We start from the raw sequence: 24,540 nt of genomic DNA, 5'->3' as shown, positions 1-24,540 counted from the left end.
TCTCCTGCATTGATCCTGTTTTCTCATATTTTTCATTTCTTTGCCTGTTTTTTATACTTCCTAGAACTGGCAATTTTACTTTGAATTTAATTTTTTGACAGTCATTTTGAATTTCTAAAATCTTCTTTATTTTTATGATCTTTGTTCTTTTTACAAAATGTTTTGCAGTTGTGTTTTGGATGTATTGTCTATCAACTTAAATATCTCTTAAGTGTTATTTATCAGTTTTAAGGAAAGTTTTATCTGTTCCCATTATTATGTGTTTATCCAGGAACCCTTTTTCACCATTTTTGTATTATCATGGATTCTGATGTTGGAGAGTTTCATTATATGCTTGGTGGATTTTTTAAAAATCATTTGTTCATATCAGAGAGGGTTGGTATCAGAGAGGTTAAGTTGAAAGAGAAAACTTAAAACCTCTGAAAATACTGAAAATGTAAGCAGAATGTTTATATTGGTAGAATTTGGGTTAGCTGTTGGGGAGGGTGCTAATCATACTCTAGGAAACATCAAAATGCCAGTGTATCTGGTTCTTTTCATGGGGATACTCAATTCCTTATAGAAGAACACTCTGACTTTTTAAAACAGCTTTGTTGAGGAGCTATTTGCATACCATAAAATTCATTTAAGTGTACAGTTAAATGGCTTTTGGAAAATTTAGGTTGAGTGCAGAGCTTACCTCTAGTATCTTCCTTCTCTTAATGATTATAGACTCCAAGTCAGTTTATATTAATTGCTATCCAATGCCTTGAAATAATTGTTTTATTGATTCTGTTCATATTTTATATTTGCTTTTTGTGGGAAACTTACTTCACTGTAAGCTACTTTATCATGGCCAAAACCAGAAGTCCCAAATCTATTGAACTTTTCATTCAATTTTTATGTATTTCAATTTGGATGGTGTTTGTCATTTTGCAATTTTATCATATTTCAAGTCCCTATTCCATTTCTTAGATATATTAAAGATATTCTTTCATATTACATGTCATACAATTCTAACATCTGAATTTAAAAAAATTTTTTAGATTATTTCTGCTTTTTCTCCCCCCTCTTGAGAGCTATTAATATTTGTTTCCTTGTACTTCTTTCTGCGGAAATTATTCTTTGAAATCTGCTTGAAAGTGAGTTCCTCTAGAAGCAGTTTTCATTTGCATTAATAAGCTACCTTGCAGCACTACCAAAGATTTATTAATCTTATCTGTTGTTTTCAATTCCAGGAGTTATTTTAGAGCACTTCTGTGGCTCAGTGGTAAAGAATTTGCCTACCAATGCAGGAAGTGCGTGTTTGATCCCTGGGTCAGGAAGATGCCTTAGAGAAGGAAATGGCAATTCACTCCAGTATTCTTGCCTGGGAAATCTCATGGACTGAGGAGCCTGATGGGCTACATCCAGGAGGTCACAAGGAGTCAAATATGACTTAGCAACTGAGCACTGCATATGCAGTAAAACCTTTCATTATGGAAGTGTTCTGTATCTGCACTATACAACATGGTAGTTATTAGCCATATCTGGCTACTGAGCGTTTGAAATGTAATTTAATTAGTATGACTGAGGGACTGAATTTTAAATTTTATTCAATTTTAATAAATTTACACCTTAACAACCACATGTAGCCAGTGGTTACTGTGTTGGAGGATAGTTTTAGAAAGTCATTGTCCCAGCACCTCCATTCCCACTATTACCAGATGATTTCAATTTTGTGTAAAGTATTGAGGTCTGATAGTATGCTCTGGTCTGTTCTTTGTTGTTGTTTAGTCACTAAGTTGTGTCTGACTCTTTTGCAGCCCCATGGACTGTCGCCCACCATGCTCCTCTGTCCATGGAATTTCCCAGGCAAGAATACTGGAGTGAGTTGCCATTTCCTTCTCCAGGGGATCTTCCTGACAGGAATCGAACCCACGAGTAGCAGTCTGTTCTTTACTGGATTATTTCCTTTTATCAGTAATTTCATGTGATCTTTTTTTCTTTCTCCTTTAACTTTCTGCCTCTCTGGTGTGTGGAAGTGTTTACTTCCGGGCTCACATCATTGCACAGGTTTTTCCCTACAGAGGAGGATGTGACTGGGGCTGCTAAGGCCCTGCTGCTTCTTCAGTGCACATACAAACTGGATCTGAAGGCTCTTTCCAGGGGAGTCCTGCCAGGTAAGCAACTTGCATGGGTTCCCTTTGTGAACATTTGCCTTAGAGCTGCTTTTCTTGCCTTTAGAACTTTCAATTTTTTTCCTGTAGGACTTGAGAAATACAGAGGAAGAATCTACTTTTTGCCTTTTAGCCACCTCATGTTGCTGTGAGGTGAGCTCTGAGAACTCTGGACCTTTCATGGGAATTTAGGAGATAAAAACCAGAAACACTTAATGTTCTAGGAAACTGGGATCTGATTTTAGGAAGTAGAAGAGAAATTGAACAGTTATGCCTGGGTGGATTTGGTATAATAGGCAGATGACTTTCAAAACTTTGTAAGAAATGGCATATTTCCTACCATATCAGTAAACAAAGATGTCACAATCATCAGTGATTGCAGCCCTCCAACATGAGCCAGTGAGACCTGAGGAAACTCAGGATTTGAAAACAGGATACTGGCCTTAGTTAAGTGAGGTGCATATCAAAGGAATGATTTCAGTGAGCCCAGACTCTTGCATGTTCCCATACATAGAAAAGTGCTAAATTCCTTAACTTGAGATACCTACTTTTCCTTTAATTAACAGTAATTTTTTTTGACATGCATGTTACCTACCCTGTTGCAAAATTGCTATATAACCTGGCTCCCCTTCCTCTCCTCCTTGGAGCAGTTCTCTCAGGGTTACTTGAAGTGCTGCCTCCTGGGTTTTAAGTCGTAAAAATTTGGATAAAACATAACTCTCAACTTTTAGATTGTGAATATTTTTTAAAGTCTACACCTGCTTCATCAAATATAGCTTTTATTGGTGTCTCATTCTTATATTATCTTGAATTAGAACCTGCCTAGAGCTCCTGATTCATGCTTATTCTCCCCGTACTGCCTTATGTTTTAAGTATGTTCCTACTAATAAGGTGGTCTGTGGGAACTCATTTCAGTGTCTTCTATGGGGTAAACCCCTTATCTTAACCAAAAGTAGTTATAAAAATAATCTGACCATTTTCTGAAGCATGTACTCAGAGATAAAATATGAAGGGAAACAACTTAAGACTGGTTGTATTTGGATAGTGGGAAAAGAGTGTGTGAATGATCTCTTTATTGACCTCAGTGATCACCCTTTGTGTCCTTTATCAGGAATATCATTGTTCTTCTTGCTTCTAGGAACCGAGTATCGTTCTACCCTGAATGTTGGTGATTGCTTCAGGCTGGGCCAGACAGCCCTCAGCGTCAACGACCTTCACCATTCAATGCTTTGGATGCAGCAAGCGCTAAAGCAGCTGAATGCAGGGGAGCATAGCACTATCTCCAGGATTCAAGTCCTGGACCATCTCAGAGATATCAGCTTCCGGTTTGGACCTGTACAGGGCAGTGAACTTAACCAATCAGCTGCTGTCTCTTGGTAATACCCTTGGGAGCTAGGAAAGCAAGTAATTTGCTCTGTGTTGACCTGCTCCTTCATCCCACTTACCAACTGACCCACCTGCCCTGGCCTTGGGTGGAATATTCCATAGAGTTCTTGTGACTCAATTGTGTTAGTCAGGGAAGACTACCCTATGGTAACAAATAAACTCCTGAATCTTTAAGACAAGAAAGGTATAAAATTTTACTTTTCATCCATGCAGAGTCCTCCTGCAGGTTGGGTGGCTTTTCTAAATGTTGACTCAAGAATTTAGATTTTTTTCTAGGGAATTTCCTGGCTGTCTAGTGGTTAGAACACTGCACTTCCCCTTTAGGGGGCCTGAGTTCAATGCTTGGTGGGGGAATTAAGATCCCACAAGTTGTGTGGCAAAAAAAATTGAGATTTTTTTTTTCTACTCCAGGATGACTCTGTTGTTTTGGAGTCCCTTCATGCTAGCTGTGTGAAGGATTTCATGATACATGTTATAGGCCAGGCCTATAAGTGGCATCCATCACTTCTGTCCACATTCTCTTGTCAGAGATATCATGGACCCCATCTCATTTCAAGGGAGGTTTGGAAAATATAAAGTTTCTTTGTTTCCAGTAGCATGAAGTAGGTTGCTGAACAACTAGTTAGCCTTCATATGGTAGTAGAAATTGACTAAGGAGCTCTGTGTAACAGTGAAAATGTCTATTTGTTTTGGTATGGTCATAATCAGTTAATGCATTGTCTTCTTGAAGACATCGTTGCTATAGAAACTTCTTGTTTTTCCAGTCCCTCTATGATAACTTAGGTCTTATGATAAACTAATCATTTTCTGATGCATAAATTTAGCAATAAAATGTGAAAGGGAACAACTGAAGAAAGTGGCCACTTTTGAGACATGTTAATGGAAAGGAGATGTGGGGTAATAAGTGGTTCCATTTTTTAAAATTAAGCTTTCAATAGATATTTGTATTTAAAATATAGGCATGTATAAATTTGATGGAGGTAAGTTATAAGAGGTAAAACAAAGAATTCTACTGGGACATGTCAACTGGAAAGAAACACAAAACCTGAAAGTTGAGAGTAATGTTTTATTTAGTGGACATTCTTAGAACTTCAAGCCTGGGAGACAGCCTCTCAGATAAATGCTGAGAAAACTGTACCAAAAAGGAAGGAGGAGAAGCCAGGATATATGGGAATTTTTGCAACAACAACAACAACAACAACAGTACAATTGACTGTTTTGGGTGTTTTTTTTTTTTTTTTTTTGGCTGCACCACATGGTTTGTGGGATCATAGTTCCACAACCAGGGATCAAACCCCAACCCTCAGTTGTGAAAGCACAATGTCCTAACCACTGGACTGCCAGGAAATTCCCAAGAAGCTCCTGTTAATAAAAGAAAACTATATACTTTAAGTTAAGGAATTTAATACTTTTCTGTGAATGGAGACTTGGGAGTCTGGGCCCACTGAAATCATTCCTTTGATAGGCACGTCAGTTTTCTGGGCCAATATCCCATGTTTCCTCATACCGAGTTTCTTCAGGCTGTAGCATTGAGGGTGGCTGCAGTCTAATGGTTGCTCATGGTCAGTATTGCTTGTTTCCATTGTGAACTCCCTCAGGGCGCACCATCCATGGTGACTACAATCACTGATGACTGCAACATCCTTTGTTTACCGATACAGCAGTCAATATTTTGTTTCTCGGGCATAATCAGTCTTTAAGTAAGAGGGCTCACAACTGAGGCATTCTCTGTGCTGATAAATCTGTTCTGACATTCTCCTCTTCCCTTCTACATAGTAGCCTGTAATTCCCTTCACCATAGAAGTTTATTATGTTTTATTTTAATAGTTCATTTACATCTGTATTGCCTTTATTAAATTGTTTTCCCCAATAAGCTGTTGACAGAAAAAAAACAAAAAAAACAGCACAACCTAAAGGACTTCCTTGTGATAATCCAGTGGCTAAGATTCCAAACTCCCAATTCGGGGGCCTGGGTTCGATCCCTGATCAAGGAACTAGATTCCACATGCCACATCTAAAGATCCTGCCTGTCTCTGTGAAGACTGAAGATACCACATACCTCAATTAAGACCCATTGCAGCCAAATAGATTAAAAAAATTTTTTTAAACGTGCAACCTAAAAATTGAAAGTTTTATTGAGCACACATTATTATGACTTCAGGCCTGGGAGACAGCATCTCAGATAGCGCCGAGAAAACTGTTAGGAGGAGGAGAAGGGGGAGCCAGGATATATAGGAGTTTTTGCGACTGTTAACCTGCAGTTGGCACTTGCCATGTACACTTCCTGTCTACCTGTACAAGGATTAAATCACACATGCTGCTGCAGCTGCTAACCTTCAACATCTGCTGAAGGGAGTTCAGGAAGGAGATCAGGAAGGAGGCATTCCATGCTCTGAAAAAATTGGCAGAACAGGTCGTCAAATAATTATATATTTTCAGGAACTGATTCTGTGAGCTCAATTGTTGCATCTTCTCATGTCTAGAAAAGCACCACATTTCTTCATGATGATGTCTGTTCCTAAATCACATGTATGTTGATCTTCCCCCTACCTCTTTGGAGCAGTTTCTCAGAGCTATCTGAAATGCTGTCACCCAGACTATAGTCCTCATTTTGCCCCAAATAAAACTTAACTCACAACTCTCAGTTGGTGCATTTTTTAAGTCAGCAAAACAAAGGTCAAGTAGTTGAAACATCAAAGATTATTGTTAAGCAAAGAAAACCAGATATCTCAAGTTAAGGATTTTAGCACTTTTATGAATATTGAAAGATGCAAGAGTCTGGGCTCACTGAAATCATTCCTTGATATGAACCTCAGCAATATGGGGCCAGTATCCTGTGTTTTTTCATCATGACTTTCCCCAAGCTGCACCCTTATGGATAGCTGCAATCTGATGATTCCTAAATGGCAGGTAATCTGTTTCCATCCTGGGTTCCCTCAGGGCTCATCTTTTGGGTGGTTATAATGTGATGTCTTGATGGTTACAATATCCTTTGTTTACCAATGACAGGCAAATTTTATTTCTAAAGCAAAGACTTTAGAAATAATAGTGTTTTTTTGTTTTTTGTTTTTTTTTTTACCAGTTTTGCATTTTCAAACTCCAGTGTAGCGCTAAACACTTAATTTGATCTGTATTGAGTGACTGTGATATTGTGACTTACAATAAGTACTATGTATTTGGGTTTCTCCCTGTTCCTGGCACAAAGCTCCAAAAATCAAATTTCCTAAGTGATGAGAGGCATAAAGATGTCTTTGTTAAGTTAATGAGGTGACTTTCGGAAAACTTTCAGGTAACCTAAAGATGAGAGCTGGTTGCCAGGGTAACGAGCCCTGTGATTTGAAAGTTGAAACTTTTCTGACCTCCAGGAAAGAGGAGAGGGACTGGAGGTTAAATTGACCAACAATAGCCAATGATTTAATCAAACCTGCCTATATAATGATGCTTCCATAACAACCCAGAGGAGAGGGCATAGAGAGCTTCCAGACTGGTGAACACATGGAGATGCTGAGAGAGTGGCAAGACTAAAGAGCATGGAAGTTATACGCCCCTTGCCACATACTTTGCCTTATGCATATCTTTTATCTGTTCGTAAGTTGTAAATTGGTAATCTACTTGGTAACATATTTCTCTGAGTTCTTTGGGCTGCTCTAACAAATTAAGCAAACCCAAGGAGAGGGTCACTGGAACTTCCAATCCACAGCCAGTAGTCAGAAGCACTAACAGTGGAGGTAATGAATAGATTCAGGGGATTAGATCTGGTAGACAGAGTGCCTGAAGAACTATGGATGGAGGTTCATAACATTGTACAGGAGGCAGTGACTAAAACTATCTCAAAGAAGAAGAAATGCAAGAAGGTAAAGTGGTTGAGGAGTCTTTACAAATAGCTGAGAAAAGAAGAGAAGTGGAAGGCAAAGGAGAAAGGAAAGATATATCCAACTGAGTGCAGAGTTCCAGAGAATAGCAGGAAGAGGTAAGAAAGCCTTCTTAAGTGAACAATGCAAAGAAATAGAGGAAAACAATAGAATGGGAAAGACTAGAATTGGAGATACCAAGAGAGCATTTCATGCAAAGATAGGCACAATAAAGGACAGAATGGTATGGACCTTAGAGAAGCACGAGATAAGAAGAGGTGGCAAGAATACACAGAACTGTACAAAAAAGGCCTTAATGACCAGAATAACCATGATGGTGTGATCACTCATCTAGAGCCAGACATCTTGGAGTGTGAAGTCAAGTGGGCCTTAGGAAGCATTACTACAAACAAAGCTAGTGGAGGTGATGGAATTCCAGCTGAATACTGTTTTAAATCCTAAAAAATGCTGTTGTTAAAGTGCTGAACACAGTACACCAGCAAATTTGGAAAACCCATCTGTGGTCACAGGACTGGAAAAGGTCAGTTTTCATTCCAGTCCTAAAGAATGGCAGTGCCAAAGAATGTTCAAACTACTGTACAATTACACTCATTTCACATGCTATCAAGGTAATGATCAAAATCCTTCAAGCTAGGCTTTAACAGTGAGTGAATTGAGAACTTCCAGATGTGCAAACTTGATTTAGAAAAGGCTGAGGAACCAAAGCTCAAATTACCAGCATCTGTTGGATCATAGAATAAACAAGAGAATTCCAGAAAAAACATGTACTTCTGCTTCATTGACTATGCTAAAGCCTTTGACTGTGTGGATCACAACAAACTGGGCAAAATTCTTCTGAAGGTGGGCATACCAGATCAGCTTACCTGTCTCCTGAGAAACCTGTATGCAGGTTAAAAACCAACAATCAGAACTGGGCATGGATAAATGGACTGGTTCACAATTGGGAAAGGAGTATGACAAGGCTTTATATTGTCACCCTGATTATTTAACTTCTATGCAGAGTACATCATGTGAAAGACCTAACTGGATGAATTGCAAACTGGAGTCAATATTGCTGGGAGAAATATCAACAACCTCAGATATGCACATGATAATACTCAAATGGCAGAAAGTGAAGAGGAACTAAAGAGCCTCTTGAGAGTGAAAGAGGAGAGTGAAAAAACTGGCTTAAAACTCAGATTTCAAAAAGCAGATCATGGTATCCAGTCCCATCACTTCATGGCAAATAGATGGGGGAAAAGTGGAAACAGTGACAGATTTTATATTTTTGGACTCCCAAATCACTGTGGATGGTGACTGCAGCCATGAAATTAAGAGATACTTGGAAAGCTCCTTGGAAGAAAAGCTGTGACAAACCTAGACAGTGTATTAAAAAGCAGAGACATCACTTTGCTGACAAAGGTCCGTATAGTGAAAGCTGTGGTTTTTCCAGTAGTCATGTACAGATGTGAAAGTTGGACCATAAAGAGGGCTGAGTGCCAAAGAATTGATGGTTTTGAATTGTGGTGCTGGAACTCGAGAGTTCCTGGGACCGCAAGAGGTCCAAACCAGTCAATCCTAAAGGAAATCTCCTTGAATGGTGATTGGAAGGACTGAAACTCCAATACTTTGGCCACCTGATGTGAAGAGCCAATTCATTGGAAAAGACACTGATGTTGGGAAAAGCTTAAGGGCAGGAGAAGGGGGCGACAGGATGAGATTGTTGGATGGCATCACCGACTCAATGGACATGAGTTTGAGCAAACTCTAGGAGATAGTGAAGGACAGGGAAGCTTGACATGCTACTGTCCATGGGGTTGCAAAGAGTCAGACATGACTCAGCGATTGAACAGCAATTGGTCACTGAAGTAGAGGTAAGGGTAGGAGACCGTGTTGTGGGATTGAACCCTTAGCCTATGGGATCTGACCCTATCTTCAGATGGGTAGTGGCAGAATTGAGTTAAATAGTAGAACACCCAGCAGCTGTCAGAGAATTGCTTGGTCATGTCAGAAAACTCACAAATTAGAATCAGTGTCAGAATCTTAACAAATAATTGGAATTATTGGAGGAAGAAAAGATTAACTTAAGAATTAGAGGAATTGATTATTTTTGTTCTCTGTGGCCCTTAGAGTTAGCCCTAGATCACATGAGAAGAATATGTAGCCAGATACTGTTGGGTTCTGTTTGAAGAGAAACTCAAGATAATTGCCAAAAAGCAGAAGGAGCTCCTTGACAGATGGTGTATTCCCTTTGTTTTCAGGGAGATGTCTTGGCATAAAGACTACCAACAGATGGGGATATTGCAGAGTCATTTTACTGTTACTAAATTCAGCAAACTTACAGAGGTCTGTTAACATGCTAGATGCTGTACTGGGCAAAAGACTTAAATATGTATGGCCTATTCCCAGAATATCTTAAGGTAGTTTGGGGATGGTAGTGGGAGATTAGACGTGTTAACAGATAAAGTCAATGGATTGTAGAAAATAACATGATGACTATTCACAGCACTGTGAGAGTTTAGTGAAGAATATTTCAGTTCTGGATTCATAATTACTCTAGGATGACCAAAGGGCTATATCTAATTTGACTGTAATATGTTTTCTTTTGAAAAGGGCATTTACATTATCATACCACACCTGATTTATATTAATAAGCTTGGTAAGATTTCACACTCTAGACTCTGCTGCCATGACTCGGGTTTGTAAAATCTTTCTTTTGTTGACATTATTGCCAGAACTCTTTCATTGACTGGCTAACATGGGAGTGTCCTTCATGACTGTTATGTGAGATAAGCCTTGTAAATTTTTTTTAGTATTTTTTATAAGAGCCACAGAGTTAGACACCTGGGTTCTTGTTCTGATTTGCTTATTTTTTTCTATATGATCTTGACCCAGGTTTCTTGTTTATTCTGTGTCTTGGTGTTCTTACCTGAGGAATGGGGACCAAAATCCTTCTATCTTGGATATTGTGAGGGCCCATGAGATAATGATGCTTGTGGAAGTTATCTGGAACTCTAGTTTACATTCTTACTGTATATATATATATATATATGTATATATATATATATAACAGCACATGATATATAACATTGTAATGAAAATGCATGAGGAAGCAGATGTGCTCAGCATAAAACTGAGTTGTGAGTGTGAGGCAGGACCACTGGTTGCCTGTCTGTACTAGGTCCCTTGGAACTGGTGAGTGAGGCACAGTGGGGTGGATTTTTTCCATACCAGTTTTTATTTCTCTCTTAATTCTAATTCTGGACAGTGTTCAAATTCCATACTGCTTTATCAGCGTCGTTTGAAGTAGAAGAATTGCAGAGCTTCTCTGAATGATCTCTCTGATTGTTAACATTTGCTTTCCTTTGTCCAGACTCCTCTCATAGACAAGCCCAGTTGAATCTGCCATACTTTGTAAAGTTGTGGGAGGAAGAAAGGGCAGGAAACTTTGGGAATGAAGAATCAGAGACCAAGCAGGAGACACTGAACAGTTCTCCTCAGGGTACTCTGGATTATAAGCAAACCCTCGAGAGCTGTGAAAGCCTGTGCCACGGAGAGGGTATCAAACTCGTAAGATGGGAAAGGGAGTCATTGAGGTTATAAGGGGTGCTTAGGGTACTTGGAGACCTTTAGACCACCTGGCCATATGAATACTGGGGATTTTCGACTTTGGAAGGCCAGATTTAGTTGAAAAGATATTTTAGTTCTTGAACCTGCCCGTTGAGTGCACCACTGGGTCTTTTTCAGTCTTATAATTATATCAAACACTTATTTTAATTGATGGCTAATTAGATGTTAGGCATTAAGACTATTATGAATATTGTTTTTTATTACCTGCATGTGGAAGAAATTAAGCAAAAATGAATAATATATGGCCTTGTTACAGAAATATGTAGTCTATTAAAGGAACATTTAAAATATAAATAAGTAGTTTTGGTACAGTTAGTGGTATGTGCAAGATTTGATAGCAACATACAACAGAAGGTTATTAACTCTAGGACAAAAAGTGGTAAGGTTCACAGGTAAAGGACTCCTAAACTAGATTACCAGGTGAACAATGTAATAAAAGAAGTTTTAGGCTGAGGCTATACCATGAACAAGTGTACAGTGAGAAAAATTATCCTATATTTTGGAAATAGCAAACATTTTTTATATTAGTAGAGCATAATATTTGAGAAAAGAAGCTATAATATTCAGAATTTTAATATAGGTAGGCTCATGGAGGGCCAGGTGGATCATGGGTAGATCTTGGACTTTGTTAGTGTCTCAAAATCTAAGGTGCATGGGAATCGCCTGGGATGTTGTTAAAATGCAGATTCTAATTCAGTAATACTGAGTTAGAACCTGAGATTCTGTATTTCTAACCCATCTCCCAACTGATGCTGGTCCTTGGGTCATAGCATAAGTAGGAAGGCCACAGAGAGCAGACCATTAAAGGGTTCAATCACAGAAGTGAGCTGATCACCCCTGGACATTATGGGAAGTTGGATAGAAGAAATAGACTCTTTTTTCCAAACCCACTTAAGGTGAATTGTCATTGTTTTTTTAAGTCCAGTATAAGAATGACTTCCCTCTAAGGGCTTGTAAATGTGAGTAAGGATATTCCTGACAGAGAAGATATTGAATGATTTGTATTCCATTATGCTTTTTTTTTCCTTTCTGAGGGAAGAGGGAGGAGGTGGGCCTAAGGAGTGAGGCTGGTGTCTGCAAACTGAGGAGTCCGTAACATAGACTTGTTGCTCTGTGCTTCCCGGACACCACAGAGGCGGAAGAGACTTTTCTGTAGGTACCATTATGGCAACAGGACGCCCCAGCTGGTCATCGCCCCCTTCAAAGAGGAGGATGAATGGGACAGCCCACACATCATCAGGTTCTACAATGTCATGTCTGATGAGGAGATCAGGAAGATCAAGGAGATTGCAAAACCCAAAGTAAGTTCTCATTTGGTACTGAGCACATTTCCCTCTGTTACCTCCTTGGACTTATCTTGCTGTCATTATTTGGGGACATTTAAGGGAAAAACTGATAGCAGATGGCCTTTTTTTTTAAGAGTAGTTTTAAGTTTACAATAAAATTGAGAGGAAGGTACAATGATTCCCCATATACCCCTTGTCCTGACACATAAATAGCCTCCCTCATTATCAACATCACTCACCAGAATTGTACATTTTCATTAAGGATTAACCTATATTGATTGACATATCATAATCCCCCCAAATTCCTTAGTTTACCTATGGGTAAAGGGTTCAGTCTTGATGTTGTAGTTTATAGGTTTGGACAAATGTCTCATGACCGATATCCATCATCATAATCTAATACAGAGAATTTCACTGTCCTAAAAGTCCTCTGTGTTCTGACTGTGCATCTTTGCCCCCACTCTTCACAGCAGCCACTGATATTTTTATTGTTTCCATAGCTTTGCTTTTTCTCAAGTGTTATATAGTTGGAATATACAGTATGTAGCCATCTCAGATCGGTTTCTTTTATTTACTATCCATTTGAGGTTCCTTATAGCTTATTTCATTTTAGTGCTGAATAATATTTTGTTGTCTGAATGTGTTACAGTTTATTCATCTGTTCACCTACTAAAGGACATCTTGGTTTCTTCCACATTTTCGCAGTTATGAATAAAGATACTGTAAACATCCATGTACAGATTTTTGTGTGGACATTACCTTTTCACCTCCTTTGGGTAAATACCAAAGAATGTGATTGCTGGTTTGTGTAAAGAGTAAGTTTAGTTTTGTAAGAAATAGCCACACTGTCTTTCCAAGTATCTGTATTATTTTGCCTTTGTTTTAACAGTGGATGAGAGTCCTATTGTTCCATATCCTTGTCAGCATTTGATCTTGTCAGTGTCTTGGGTTTTGGTCATTCTAATAGGTATGTGATGGTATTAATATCTCATTGTTTTAATTCACAGTTCCCTGATAACATATGATGTGGGACATATTTTCTTATGCTTACTTGCCATCTGTATATCTCTTTGCTGAGGGATCTGTCAAGGGCTTTGGTACATTTTTTAATTGAGTTTTTGTTTTCTTATAGTTGTATTTATGAATTCATTATATATATTTTGGATAACAGTCCTTTTTAAATGTCTCCTTTGCAAATATTTTCTCCCAGTATGTGACTCGTTTTCTCATTCTCTTTGTATTGTCTTTCTTGTAGCAGAGTTTTTAATTTTAATGAAGTCCACCTTATCAATCATTTCTTTCATGGATCATGTCTTTGTTGTTCTATTTTATTTTATTTTATTTTATTTTGAGGTGCTAAATACTCTTTATTTGATGCTATACATAAACCACACTAAAATGCCTTTCATTAAATAAAAGGCTAAATTTTAGATAGAGAATTTTAATTAAATTGGCATAGTTTATAAAACCAAAAAGATAAAGTGGAATTTGTCAGTGTATTTTCAATTCTTGCCTTAATAGGCTAATGAACACAACTTCAAACACATCTGAATCCTCCTCTGTTCTATGAGACAGTGAAGGGACCTTTTCAGTATTTAAATATATTAATATAACCAGTTATAGAAATCTAAGTATAAAACCAATCTCTTATAGGGTTTGAGAAGGAATGCACCATCTCCCTAAGAAGTTTAATATTCCTTATTCAAGTTCAGTCATCTCTTTAGAATGGGAAAAGTGATAGTACTTGTTGAACCGGAATTACTATCAAAATTAAAAAAGCTGACCATATTTGTTTAGCCACAAACCAATCTTATTTAAATCAGGACTGTCCAACAGAATTATTCCATCAGCCGTTCATGATCTGAATTCTAGTGTGTGAGATCAATTTAAATATGGTACGCATAAAAAGTCATGAGACACTTCTGTTTCATAATAAATAAGGCAGTGGCCAACTATTACTCATTGGTAGCTTTTTTGAGATAAGCTATCAAGTCCTCCCTCTCTCCCTTCTTCTTAATGCCAGCAAAGATCATCTTTGTTCCAGGGATGTACTTCTTGGGATTCTCCAAGTACTCCATCAGCGTCTCCTCTCCCTAGGTGATACCTTTGTTCTTGTCGGCATCTGTGTAAGAGAATCCAGCAGCCTGACCCGTCTTTCGTCCAAACAGACCATGGAGGTTTGGCCCAGTCTTGTGCTTGCTTCCCTTTTCCACAGTATGGCACTGGGCACACTTCTGAACAAAAATCTTCTTGCCCTTCTCAACATCACCCATTTTTAAATCGTTCTTTCTCTGGGCGCGACCGAGAAGTTCCTGCTCGCAAGCCAAACGCCCCGCTTTCTAAACTTGTTGTTCTATTTTAAAGGATATTACCATACCCAGGGTCACCAGGATTTTCTCCCATGTTGTCTTCCAGTTTTATAGTTTTGTGTTTTACATTTAGGTCTGTGATCCATTTTGAGTTATATTGAGTGAAGAGTGTAAGGTCTAGATTTAAATTTTTTGCATGTGTATTTGTTCCATCACCATTTTTTGAGAGACTCTTTTTGCTCCATTGTATTACTTTTGCTCCTTTGTCAAATATGAGTCGATTATTTTTATGGAGGTCTGTTTCTAGGCTCACTGTTCTGTTCCATTGACTGATTGTTCTTTCACTAATACCACATTGTCTTGATTACTGCAGCTTTGTAGTAGCTTCAGAGTCAAGTAGTATCAGTCCTCCAACTTTGTTCTTCTGCTTTAATACTGTATTGTCTATGCTAGGTCTTTTGTCTTTCCATATGAACTTTAAGATCATTTTGTAGATATCCACAAAATAACTTGTTAGAATTTTGATTAGGATTGTATTGAATCTCTAGATTAATTTAGGATGAACTGACATCTTGACAGTATTAAGTCTTCTTATCTGTGAACATGGAATCACTGTTTATTTGTTCTGCTTTGATATCTCTCCTCAGAGTTTTGATAGTTTTCCTCTTGTATATATTTTGTTAGTTTTTAATGACTGTTTCAGCAAAATTCTTTATAATCTGGTCCTCCAAGACCTCTTCGAAGAGAAGTGTATCAGTATTTATTATCTTTTAATTTAGTGTCTCCAGGAGATCCTTTTTTAAACCCGTTTAAATTTTTAATTTATCTGTAAAGTTTTATTTTAATTATATGTGACTTTTAAAAGTTGGTTACATAAATGAAATATGCAGCAGATTGCAAATATTTAACTCATGAAAGCCATATTACTTGTGACCAAACAGAGGAAATCTTTTCTGCTCTTTCCATGAAACCCTGTGTCAGCTTCAGAGTTCCCCAGGAATAAAATTTATCACCTATTCATCCTTAGTTATTCATATCTCCAGTATGTTTTTTCTTTGTTTTCATTTTTTGCTGTCATCTGGGGAAGAATTATTTCTTCATATTCTAGATAATAGATGACAAGCTCAGTGAAGGCAATTTTTCTTTCAAAACCAGTTTGATTAGTTTATCATAGTTATTGGTTGTCCTTTGGTAGTTAGAAAGGATATTCTTGTTCTTTCTTTTTTATTCTTATAGGGTTATAATCTTTATATAAGCAGGAGGTCTTGTCAGTATTTTATTTGGATATTTTCTCTTTTCTACGTATTGGATAGTATCTGTTGATAACCCCCAACCTCAGTGGTTCTGCCTTTGTCATCTCCATTTCCATGTTAAGTGCATCTAGTGAAGTTTTAAATTCAGATATCGTGTTTTCCAGTTCTAAAATTTGCTCCCCTTTTTTTTTGCCATGCCACAGGGCATGCAGAATCTTAATTCCTTAGTCAGGGATCAAACCTGGGCCCTTGGCAGTAAGAGCACAGAGTCCCAACCATGAACCACCAGGGAATTCTCAGTTCTAAAATTTTCAATAGATTCTTTTTTGTTAAACTTTTTTTTATCTTTCCTTCAAATTTACTATTATTTTTACTTTTAGATTTATTTATTTTGGGCTGTGCTAGGTCTTTGTTGCTGTGCGTGGACTTTGTCTAGAGTGGGGGCTGCTCTTCATTGTGATGCACAGGCTTCTCATTCCAGTGGCTTCTCTTGTGGTAGAGCATAGGCTCTCGGCAAGCGGGCTTCAGTAGTTGTGGTGCACTGGCTTAGTTGCCCTGCAGCATGTGGAATCTAACCGAACCAGGGATCAAACTGGTGTCCCCTGTATTGGCAGGTGGATTCTTAACCACTGGGACCACCAAGGAAGTCCTAAAATTTTCAATGGTTTCTTTGCTCTTGCTGACTGAGATTTTTCTTCTTCTCATTAATTGCAAGTATTATTTTTCTTTCCATCCTTGAGTATAATAACAGCTTAAAAATCTTTATCTGCTAATTCCAACATCTGTTCCATCTTTGACTTGGTTTTGTTTCTGACTTTTCTCTAGAGAATAGGTCACATGTTCCTGGTTCTTAATATGTCGAGTAATTTTTTTATTATATCCTGGCTTCTGCAAATATAATGATGTTGGAACTCTAGATTCTATTGTAGTCCTTTAAGAATGTTGTTGTTTTATTGAGATATAATTGACATATAACATTGTATTAGTTTTAGCTGTATAACAATGATTTAATAATATGTGTGTACTACTAAATGATTACCTCAATAACTTTAGTTAACATTATCACATTAATTACAATTTTTTTGTGTGTGATGAGAACTTTAAAGATTTACTCTCTTAGCAGCTTTTAAATATACAATACACTGTTGTTAACTATAGTCACCATGCTATATTTCACATCCTCAGGGTTTATTTATCTTGTAATTGGAAGTTTGTGCCTTTTGAGCACCTTTGCTCACCCCTAATCTTCACTTCTGGCAATCGTCAATCTGTATTTTGTTCAAGTTCAGTTGTTGTTGCTGAGTTTTTGTTTTGTTTTTAGAGTCCACATGTAAGTGAGATCAGATCATACAGCATTTGTCTTTATTTCATTTAGCATAATGCCCTTAAGATCTATCCATAATTTTGAGAAGGCAATACTTCCTTCTTTTTTATGGCTGGATGATATTCCATTGTATATATGAATACCACATTTTCTTTTTTCTCCTTTTTAAATTAAATTTATGTATTTTAAGTGAAACAAAGATGAATATTTTTATTAATAAAAGGTACAATTCACAAAGAAGATAGACATTGTAAATCATTAGACATGTAACAACAAAGAAAGATACATAAAAAATATAAGGGAAAAGAAAAAATGTATAATCATAGTAAGACATTAACATTTCTCTAAGAATATTTTGGGCTCCAAAATCAGTGCAGATGGTGACTGCAGCCATGAAATTAAAAAATGCTTGCTCTTTGGAAGAAAAGCTATAGACAGCATATTAAAAAGCAGAGACATTACTTTGCCCACAAAGGTCCGTCTAGACAAAGCTACAGTTTTTCCAGTAGTCATGTATAGATGTGAGAGTTGGACTATAAAGAAAGCTGAGCGCCGAAGAGTTGATGCTTTTGAACTGTGGTGTTGGAGAAGGCTCTTGAGAGTCCCTTGGACTTCAAGGAGATCCAACCAGTCCATCCTAAAGGAAATCCGTCCTGAGTATTCATTGGAAGGACTGATGCTGAAGCTGAAACTCCAGTACTTTGGCCATCTGATGCAAAGAACTGACTCATTGGAAAAGACCCTGATGCTGGGAAAGATTGAAGGCTGGAGAAGAAGGAGACAACAGAGGATGAGATGGTTGGATGGCATCATCGACTCAATGGACATGAGTTTGGGTAGACTCTGGGAGTTGATGATGGACAGGGAAGCCTCCCATGCAGCAGTACATGGGGTCGCAGAGAGTCGGACATGACTGAGGGACTGAACTGAACTGAAGAATGTTTTATCAAGTGCAGAAAATAGGATCATTTTGAATGCTTTCATTAGTAATTTAAATACAATAATTTCTGTTTATATTAATTTTATTAATCTTATATCCTGCACAAAAATATTTAAAATTTTGTATCTTACTTGTTATTAGATGTCCATAGGACATTTAGAAAAACTAGCAAAAAGATAAGCATTACTAAATTTTAAAAAGTAGAATTCTTTTTTTGTGTGATTCAGTTATACACATATATTATTTTTGAAGTTATTTTCCATTATAGGTATTATAAGATATTGACTATAGTTTCCTGTGCTATACAGTAAACCCTTGTTGCTTGTTGCATATCTATTTTTTAAATTAGAAATCTAGCAATGCCCCGTTTTCTTTATCTGTTCATCTGTTGATGGGCATTTACTTTGTTTCCTTATCTTGGCTATTGTAAATAATGCTGCAGTGAACATTTCCAAGATTGTGATTTCTTTTCTGCTGGATAGGTATGCAGAAGTATAATTATAGGATCATATTGTAGTTCCATGTTTAACTTTTTGAGGAATCTCTGTACTATTTTCTACAGTGATTGCACCAATTTACATTCTTACCAACAGTGTACAGGTTTCTACATACATACCAATATTTACTTGTTGTCTTTTAGACATTGTAGCATATGTGAGGTGGAATTTCATTGTGGTTTTGGTTTACATTTTCATAGTGACTAATGATGTCGAGCACCTTTTCATGGCCTCCCTAGTGGCTCAGTTAGTAAAGAATCCACCTGCCGTGCAGGAGACCCAGGTTCAATCTCTGGGTCAGGAAGATACCCTAGAGAAGGAAATGGCAATCCACTCCAGTATTCTTGCCTGGAAAATTCCATGGACAGAGGAGTCTGTTGGGCTACAGTCCATGGGGTTACAAGAGTTGGACACTACTTAGCAACTAAACCATCACTGTCACCTTTTCATATGTTTAAATCATCTTTGGAAAAATGTCTGTTTATTTTTATATCATTTTTGTCTATTCATTTTTATATCATCTTTGGGAAAATGTCTGTGCAGATCCTCTTCTCATTTTTTTATTGGATTGTTTGTATCTGTTAAATTGTATTAGTTCTTTATATGATTTGGATATTATCCCCTTATCAGAAACATGATTTCCAAATATTTTCTCCCATTCCATAGGTTGCCTTTTCATTTTGTGATGGTTTCTTTTGCTGTATAGGAACTTTTTAGTTTGATATAGTCCCAATCACTAATTTTTTCTTTTTTTGCCTTCATTTTTAGTGTCAAATACAAAAAAATCATTGACAAGATCAGTGTCAGAGAGCTTACCTTTTGTTTTCTTCTATGAGTTGTATGGTTTTGGTCTTACATTCAAGCCTAATCCACTTTGAGTTGATTTTTTGTATGGCTTGAGATAGTGGTCCAGTTTTTTTTGCATGTGGCTGTCCAGTTTTTTTTGCATGTGGCTGTCCAGTTTTTCCAGTACCATTTATTGAAGAGGTTATCCTTTTTCCATTGTATATTCTTGGTTTCTTTGTTGTAAATTAATTGACCACATTTGCATGGGTTTATTTCTGGGCTCTCTTATTTTCCATTGATCTTTGGGTCTGTTTTTAGGCCAATACCATACTGTTTTGTTACTATATGTTAATAATATAGTTTGAAATCAGGAAGCATGATGCCTTCAGCTTTGTTCTTTTTTCTCAAGATTGTTTTGCCTATTCGGAGTCATTTGTGGTTCCATGCAAATTTTAGGATTTTTGGTTCTATTTATGTGAAAAGTGCTTTTGATACTTTGATAGAAATTGCATTGAATCTATACATTGCTATACATTACTTCTTCCAGTTCATGAGTCTGGGATATCTTTCCATTTATTTGTGTTTTCTTCAGTTTCTTTCCTTGTGTAGTTTACAGCATATACTTCTTCCATTTCCTTGGTTAAATTTATTCTTATGTATTTTGTCCTTTTTGATGCAGTTGGAAATGGGATTGTTTTCCTAATTTCTCTATCTGATAGTTAGTAATTAATAAATAGAAATGCAACTTATTGTTGTATATTGATTTTTGTACCCTGCAACTACTGTACTTGTTTATTAGTTCACAGTCTTGGGTAGGGTTTTTAGAGCTTTCTATATAAAATCATGGCATCTACTGCCAAAGCAATCTTAAGCAAAAAGAACGAAGTGGAGGCAAAACAAAAACAGTCTACAGATCAGGAGAAAAAATATTTACAAATGATGTGACTGGCAAGGGATTAATTTCTAAGATATACAAACAGCTCATAAAGCTCAAAAAATGGCAGCAAAAAACAGACAAAGCAATCCAAAACATGGGCAGAAGACCTGAACAGACATTTTTCCAAAGGAGGCATACAGATGGCCAACAGACACATTAAAAGATGTTCAACATCACTAATTATTAGAGAAATGCAAATCAAGACTATAGTGAGATATCACTTCACACACATCAGAATGACCATCATCAAAAAGTCTATAAATAGACTGGAGAGGATGTGGAGAAATCGGAAGCCTCCTACACTGTGGGGATGTAATTGCTACAGCCGCTATGGAGAACAGTATGGAGGTTCCTTAAAAAGCTAAGAACAGATGATGATCTATTAATTCCACTTCTTCAGAGGTATACAGGAAAGTTGAAATTCTAATTCAAAAAGGTACATGCATCCCAGTGTTCATATCAGCACTATTTACAGTACCCAAGAAATAAAGCAGCCTAAATGTTCATTGGCAGATAATGGATAAAGAAGATGTAGTTTGTGTGTGTACACACACACACACACACACACACACAGTGGAATCTTACTCAGCCATAAAAAAGAATAAAATAATGCTATTTGCAACAACATGAATGGGTCTAGAGATTATCATACTACATGAAGTTAGACAAAGACAGTATCATATAATATGTCTTATATGTAGAATCTAAAGTATGATACAAATGAGCTTATTTATAAAACAGAAACAGAGAAAACAAATTTATGGTTACTAAAGGGGACTGGGGGAGGAATAAATTAGGAGTTTGGAATTAGCAGATAGAAATTACTATATATGAAATAGATAAACAAAAAGGTTCTACTGTATAGCACAGGGACCTATATTCAATATCTTATATTAAACTATAGTGGGAAAGAATATGAAAAAGACAAAATATATGTATACATATATAACTGAATATATATATAACTGATTCACTTTACTATACACCAGAAACCAACAGCATTGTAAATTAGCTATGTGAAAGTCGCTAAGTCGTGTCTGACTCTTTGCGACCCTGTGGACTGTATGGAATTTTCCAGGCCAGAATACTGGAGTGGGTAGCCTTTCCCTTCTCCAGGGGATCTTTCCAACCCAGGTATTGAACCCAAGTCTCCCACATTGCAGGCGGATTCTTTACCAGCTGAGCCACAAGGGAAGCCCCCAAATTAACTATACTTTGGTGAAAAAAAAAGATCATGGTATCTGCAAATAGAGAGAGTTTTACTTCTTCCTTTCCAAATGCCTTTCTTTTCTTCTTCTTGCCTAATGGTTCTGTCTAGAACTCCTAGTGCTAAACTGAATAAAAATGATGAGTGTGGGCATCCTTGTCTTGTTCGTGATTACAGAAGATCTTTGACGTTTTCACTGTTGAGTATGCTGTTAGTTGTGGACTTGGCATATATGGCCTTTTTATGTTGGAGCACATTTCCTCTTTATTCGTTGAGATTTTTTTTTTTGATCATGAATGGATGTTGAATTTCGTCAGATGGTTTTTCTGCATCTATTGAAATGATCATATGACTTTTCCATTCATTTTGTTAATGTGGTTCACATTGATTAATTTTCAATTATTTATCCATCCTTGCATTCCAGGGTTAAATCCCACTTGATCATGATGTGTGATCTTTCTAATGTATTGTATAATTTGTTTTGCTAATAGATTGTTGAGGATTTTTACATCTTTGTTCATCAAGGATATTGGTGTATATTTTTCTTATAGTTTTTTTGGTATCAATGTAATGCTGGGATAGTAAAATAAGTTTGGACGTATTCCCTGTTAAAGTTTTGAGAGAGTTTGAGAAGAATTGTTATTAGTATTTCTTTAATATTTAGTCAAATTTACCAGTGAAGCCTTGTGGTCCTGAACTTTTTGTTGGGAATTTTCAAATAATTGATTCAGTCTTCTTCCTAGTAGTTGATCTATTCAGATTTTCTGTTTCCTCATGATACATTCTTGGTAGGTTGTATGTTTCTAGGTACTTACCATTTCTTCAAGGTTGTCCCAATTTGTTCTTGTTCAACAGAATTTCTCAAGGACCTTTGTATTTCTGTGGTATCAGTTGTAACGCTCTTCTTTCTTTTCTGATTTTATTTGAGTCTTCTCTTTTTCTTCGTGAATCTATCTACAGGTTTGTCTGTTTTGTCTACATTTTTTTTTAAAAAAAAGCTCTTAGTTTTATTGACCCTTTCTATTGTCTTTTTAGTCTGTGTTTCATTTGTTTTTGGTCTGTGCTTTGTTATTTTTTCCCTCCTACTGACTTTGGGCTTCATTTGTTCTCTTTCTAGTTCCTTGAGGTGTATAATGAGGTTGTTTTGAGTTCTCTCTTGTTTCTTAATTCAGGCATTTATTGCTATGAGCTTTCCTCTTAGAACTGCTTCTGCTGCCTCCCTTAAGTTTTATATATTTTCATTTTATTTCTCTCAGTATCTTCTTTTTTTGTGTGTGTGTAATAAAGTTTTATTAAAGTATAAAGGAGATAGAGAAAGCTTCTGACATAGACATCAGAAGGGGGTAGAAAGAGTACCCCCTTGCTAATGTTAGCAATGGAGTTATATACTCTGCAATGAATCCAAAGGATGTTGAGGTTGTAAAGACCTCACCAGACCCACTCCCATAATTTAGATTTTAAGGTAACAGGATTAGCCAGAAGGTTTAATCCAGAGACTGTCCTCAAACAGGATACATTATTTTTATATAATCCTAAGGAATGTAGAGGAAAAAAAGTTTGTCCTTTCTTCCTCCTCGATAATTCCAGACCCCTGTCTCCTTAGGGACCCTTAGACTTCTTTATCAACCTGCCTAGGAAATGACTCTCTCATTCTTCCCCGTTTCTTTTAGGAGAATTATGTTGCCAAGGGAAAGGGGCATCATTTTCATTCCATAACTACATCCTGCTATTTAGGGGCATGGTCCCTAAATTGTTGAGGCAACATATTCTCCTAACCCTCATTTTGAGGGTCTCTGATCCAGGGGCCCCAAGTAATAGTTGGAGGAGGTTGTGTCCCTTGTAGGAGCTTGAACAACCATTTGTAACTTAAAAGCTTTTAGACAGTTAGAAAACCCCATTATACAATTACAAACATAAGGCAAAATAGTCATTAAACCAAGTTAAAATCAAAATGAAAAGTCACATTATGTCCGTAGTTACATCAGTCCATCTTAAGGTTGTTAGATGTCATCAGTTTAGGAAGAGGCATCACATGCAATTGTTGTTGAAGGTATTTGCAGACTTGTAGAAAGTCTTTTCCTTGAAGTGGAGATGTCCACCACAGGAAGCCTTCCACTGATAAAGAGGGGAGTGCTCCACAGATCCAGCAGTTAGACTGATTGTGAAATGCAGTGTAGGAGTGAGCCCAGGACAGGAAGGCATTGTCTTGAGGATCAAATGGCAGACTCAGGATTTTTGGAGTCAGCAGGAGTAGGCTCACATAGATTATCAGGCCCATCTTTTGACTCATCCAGACAGTCCCATTACAGAAGTGGATCGGAAAGAAAGTGGGCCAGGGGCTTCAGTAAGCACAGAATAAGTTGTCCCAGCATCTAAAAGGAAATCGACAGATTGGCCCCCCCACAGTTATTAATACCCAGGGTTCCTCAGGTGTAATTAGGACGGGAGCTTGTGTGGGGACCCCTGGGCATCTTCAGTCCTGATTGTCTTGAGAGTCCGACCCCTGAAACCTGTGCTTCTGAGGGCAGTCTCTCTTCCAGTATGGTCCTTTGCAGACCGAACATGGATCCGGGGCGGCTTAGATGCCTGAGCGCAATCCTGCTTGAGGTATCCCTCCTTTCCACAGTAATTGCAAGCCCATCCCTTTTCACCTGGGTCCCTCTGGACATTTTTCTCAGGCTGTTTAAGGCTGTTCTCATAGCCATTGCAAGGGCTTCTGCCTGTTCCTGTCTTTTTCTGCCTTTCTTTATTTTCCTCATATTCCCTACCATAATAGACTGTCTGAGCCAGTTGCAACAGATTATATGAAGACTGACTTGGTCCATATGCCTGTTTTAATAGCTTACAGCAGATATCTGGAGCTGACTGAGTGAGAAATCTATCCTTTAAGATCACTTTTCCCTCTTCACTTTCGGGATCAGTCTCAGTGAATCTGCGAAGGGCTTCTTTCAGTCTATCTAGGAATTTACCAGGAGCTTCCTTCTCCTCCTGTTCTA

At 37.3% G+C, this 24,540-nt stretch overlaps 2 protein-coding genes and 1 pseudogene across 2 annotated transcripts in view; 2 read left to right on the top strand and 1 right to left on the bottom strand.

The window, feature by feature from the left end:
* The window catches only part of LOC122440146 (prolyl 4-hydroxylase subunit alpha-2-like), a 117,122-nt gene that overhangs the window by 17,125 nt on the left and 75,457 nt on the right, over positions 1–24,540 (top strand). The gene's annotated exons all lie outside the window — the stretch shown is intronic.
* LOC122440144 (prolyl 4-hydroxylase subunit alpha-2-like) lies at positions 2,326–13,129 on the top strand. Its single transcript, XM_043466006.1, has 3 exons — positions 2,326–3,514; positions 10,749–10,945; positions 12,139–13,129. The coding sequence occupies exons 1-3, from the start codon at positions 3,397–3,399 to the stop codon at positions 12,445–12,447; spliced, it is 624 nt and encodes a 207-aa protein (XP_043321941.1). The 5' UTR covers positions 2,326–3,396; the 3' UTR covers positions 12,448–13,129.
* On the bottom strand, positions 14,084–14,652 carry LOC122440148 (annotated as a pseudogene).

The sequence above is a fragment of the Cervus canadensis genome, chromosome 4 (genome assembly GCF_019320065.1).
Source record: "Cervus canadensis isolate Bull #8, Minnesota chromosome 4, ASM1932006v1, whole genome shotgun sequence".
Lineage (NCBI taxonomy): Eukaryota > Metazoa > Chordata > Mammalia > Artiodactyla > Cervidae > Cervus > Cervus canadensis.
Note: the sequence above shows the minus strand (reverse complement) of the source record. Positions and strands in the feature narration are given on the sequence as shown.

Excerpts from the sequence above, each read along its gene's own strand:
- LOC122440144 (XM_043466006.1), top strand. The coding sequence starts at position 3,397 with ATGCAGGGGAGCATAGCACTATCTCCAGGATTCAAGTCCTGGACCATC. Across the intron at positions 3,515-10,748 it reads CAATCAGCTGCTGTCTCTTG|ACTCCTCTCATAGACAAGCC; the intron begins GTAATACCCTTG and ends TCCTTTGTCCAG. Across the intron at positions 10,946-12,138 it reads ACGGAGAGGGTATCAAACTC|AGGCGGAAGAGACTTTTCTG; the intron begins GTAAGATGGGAA and ends CGGACACCACAG.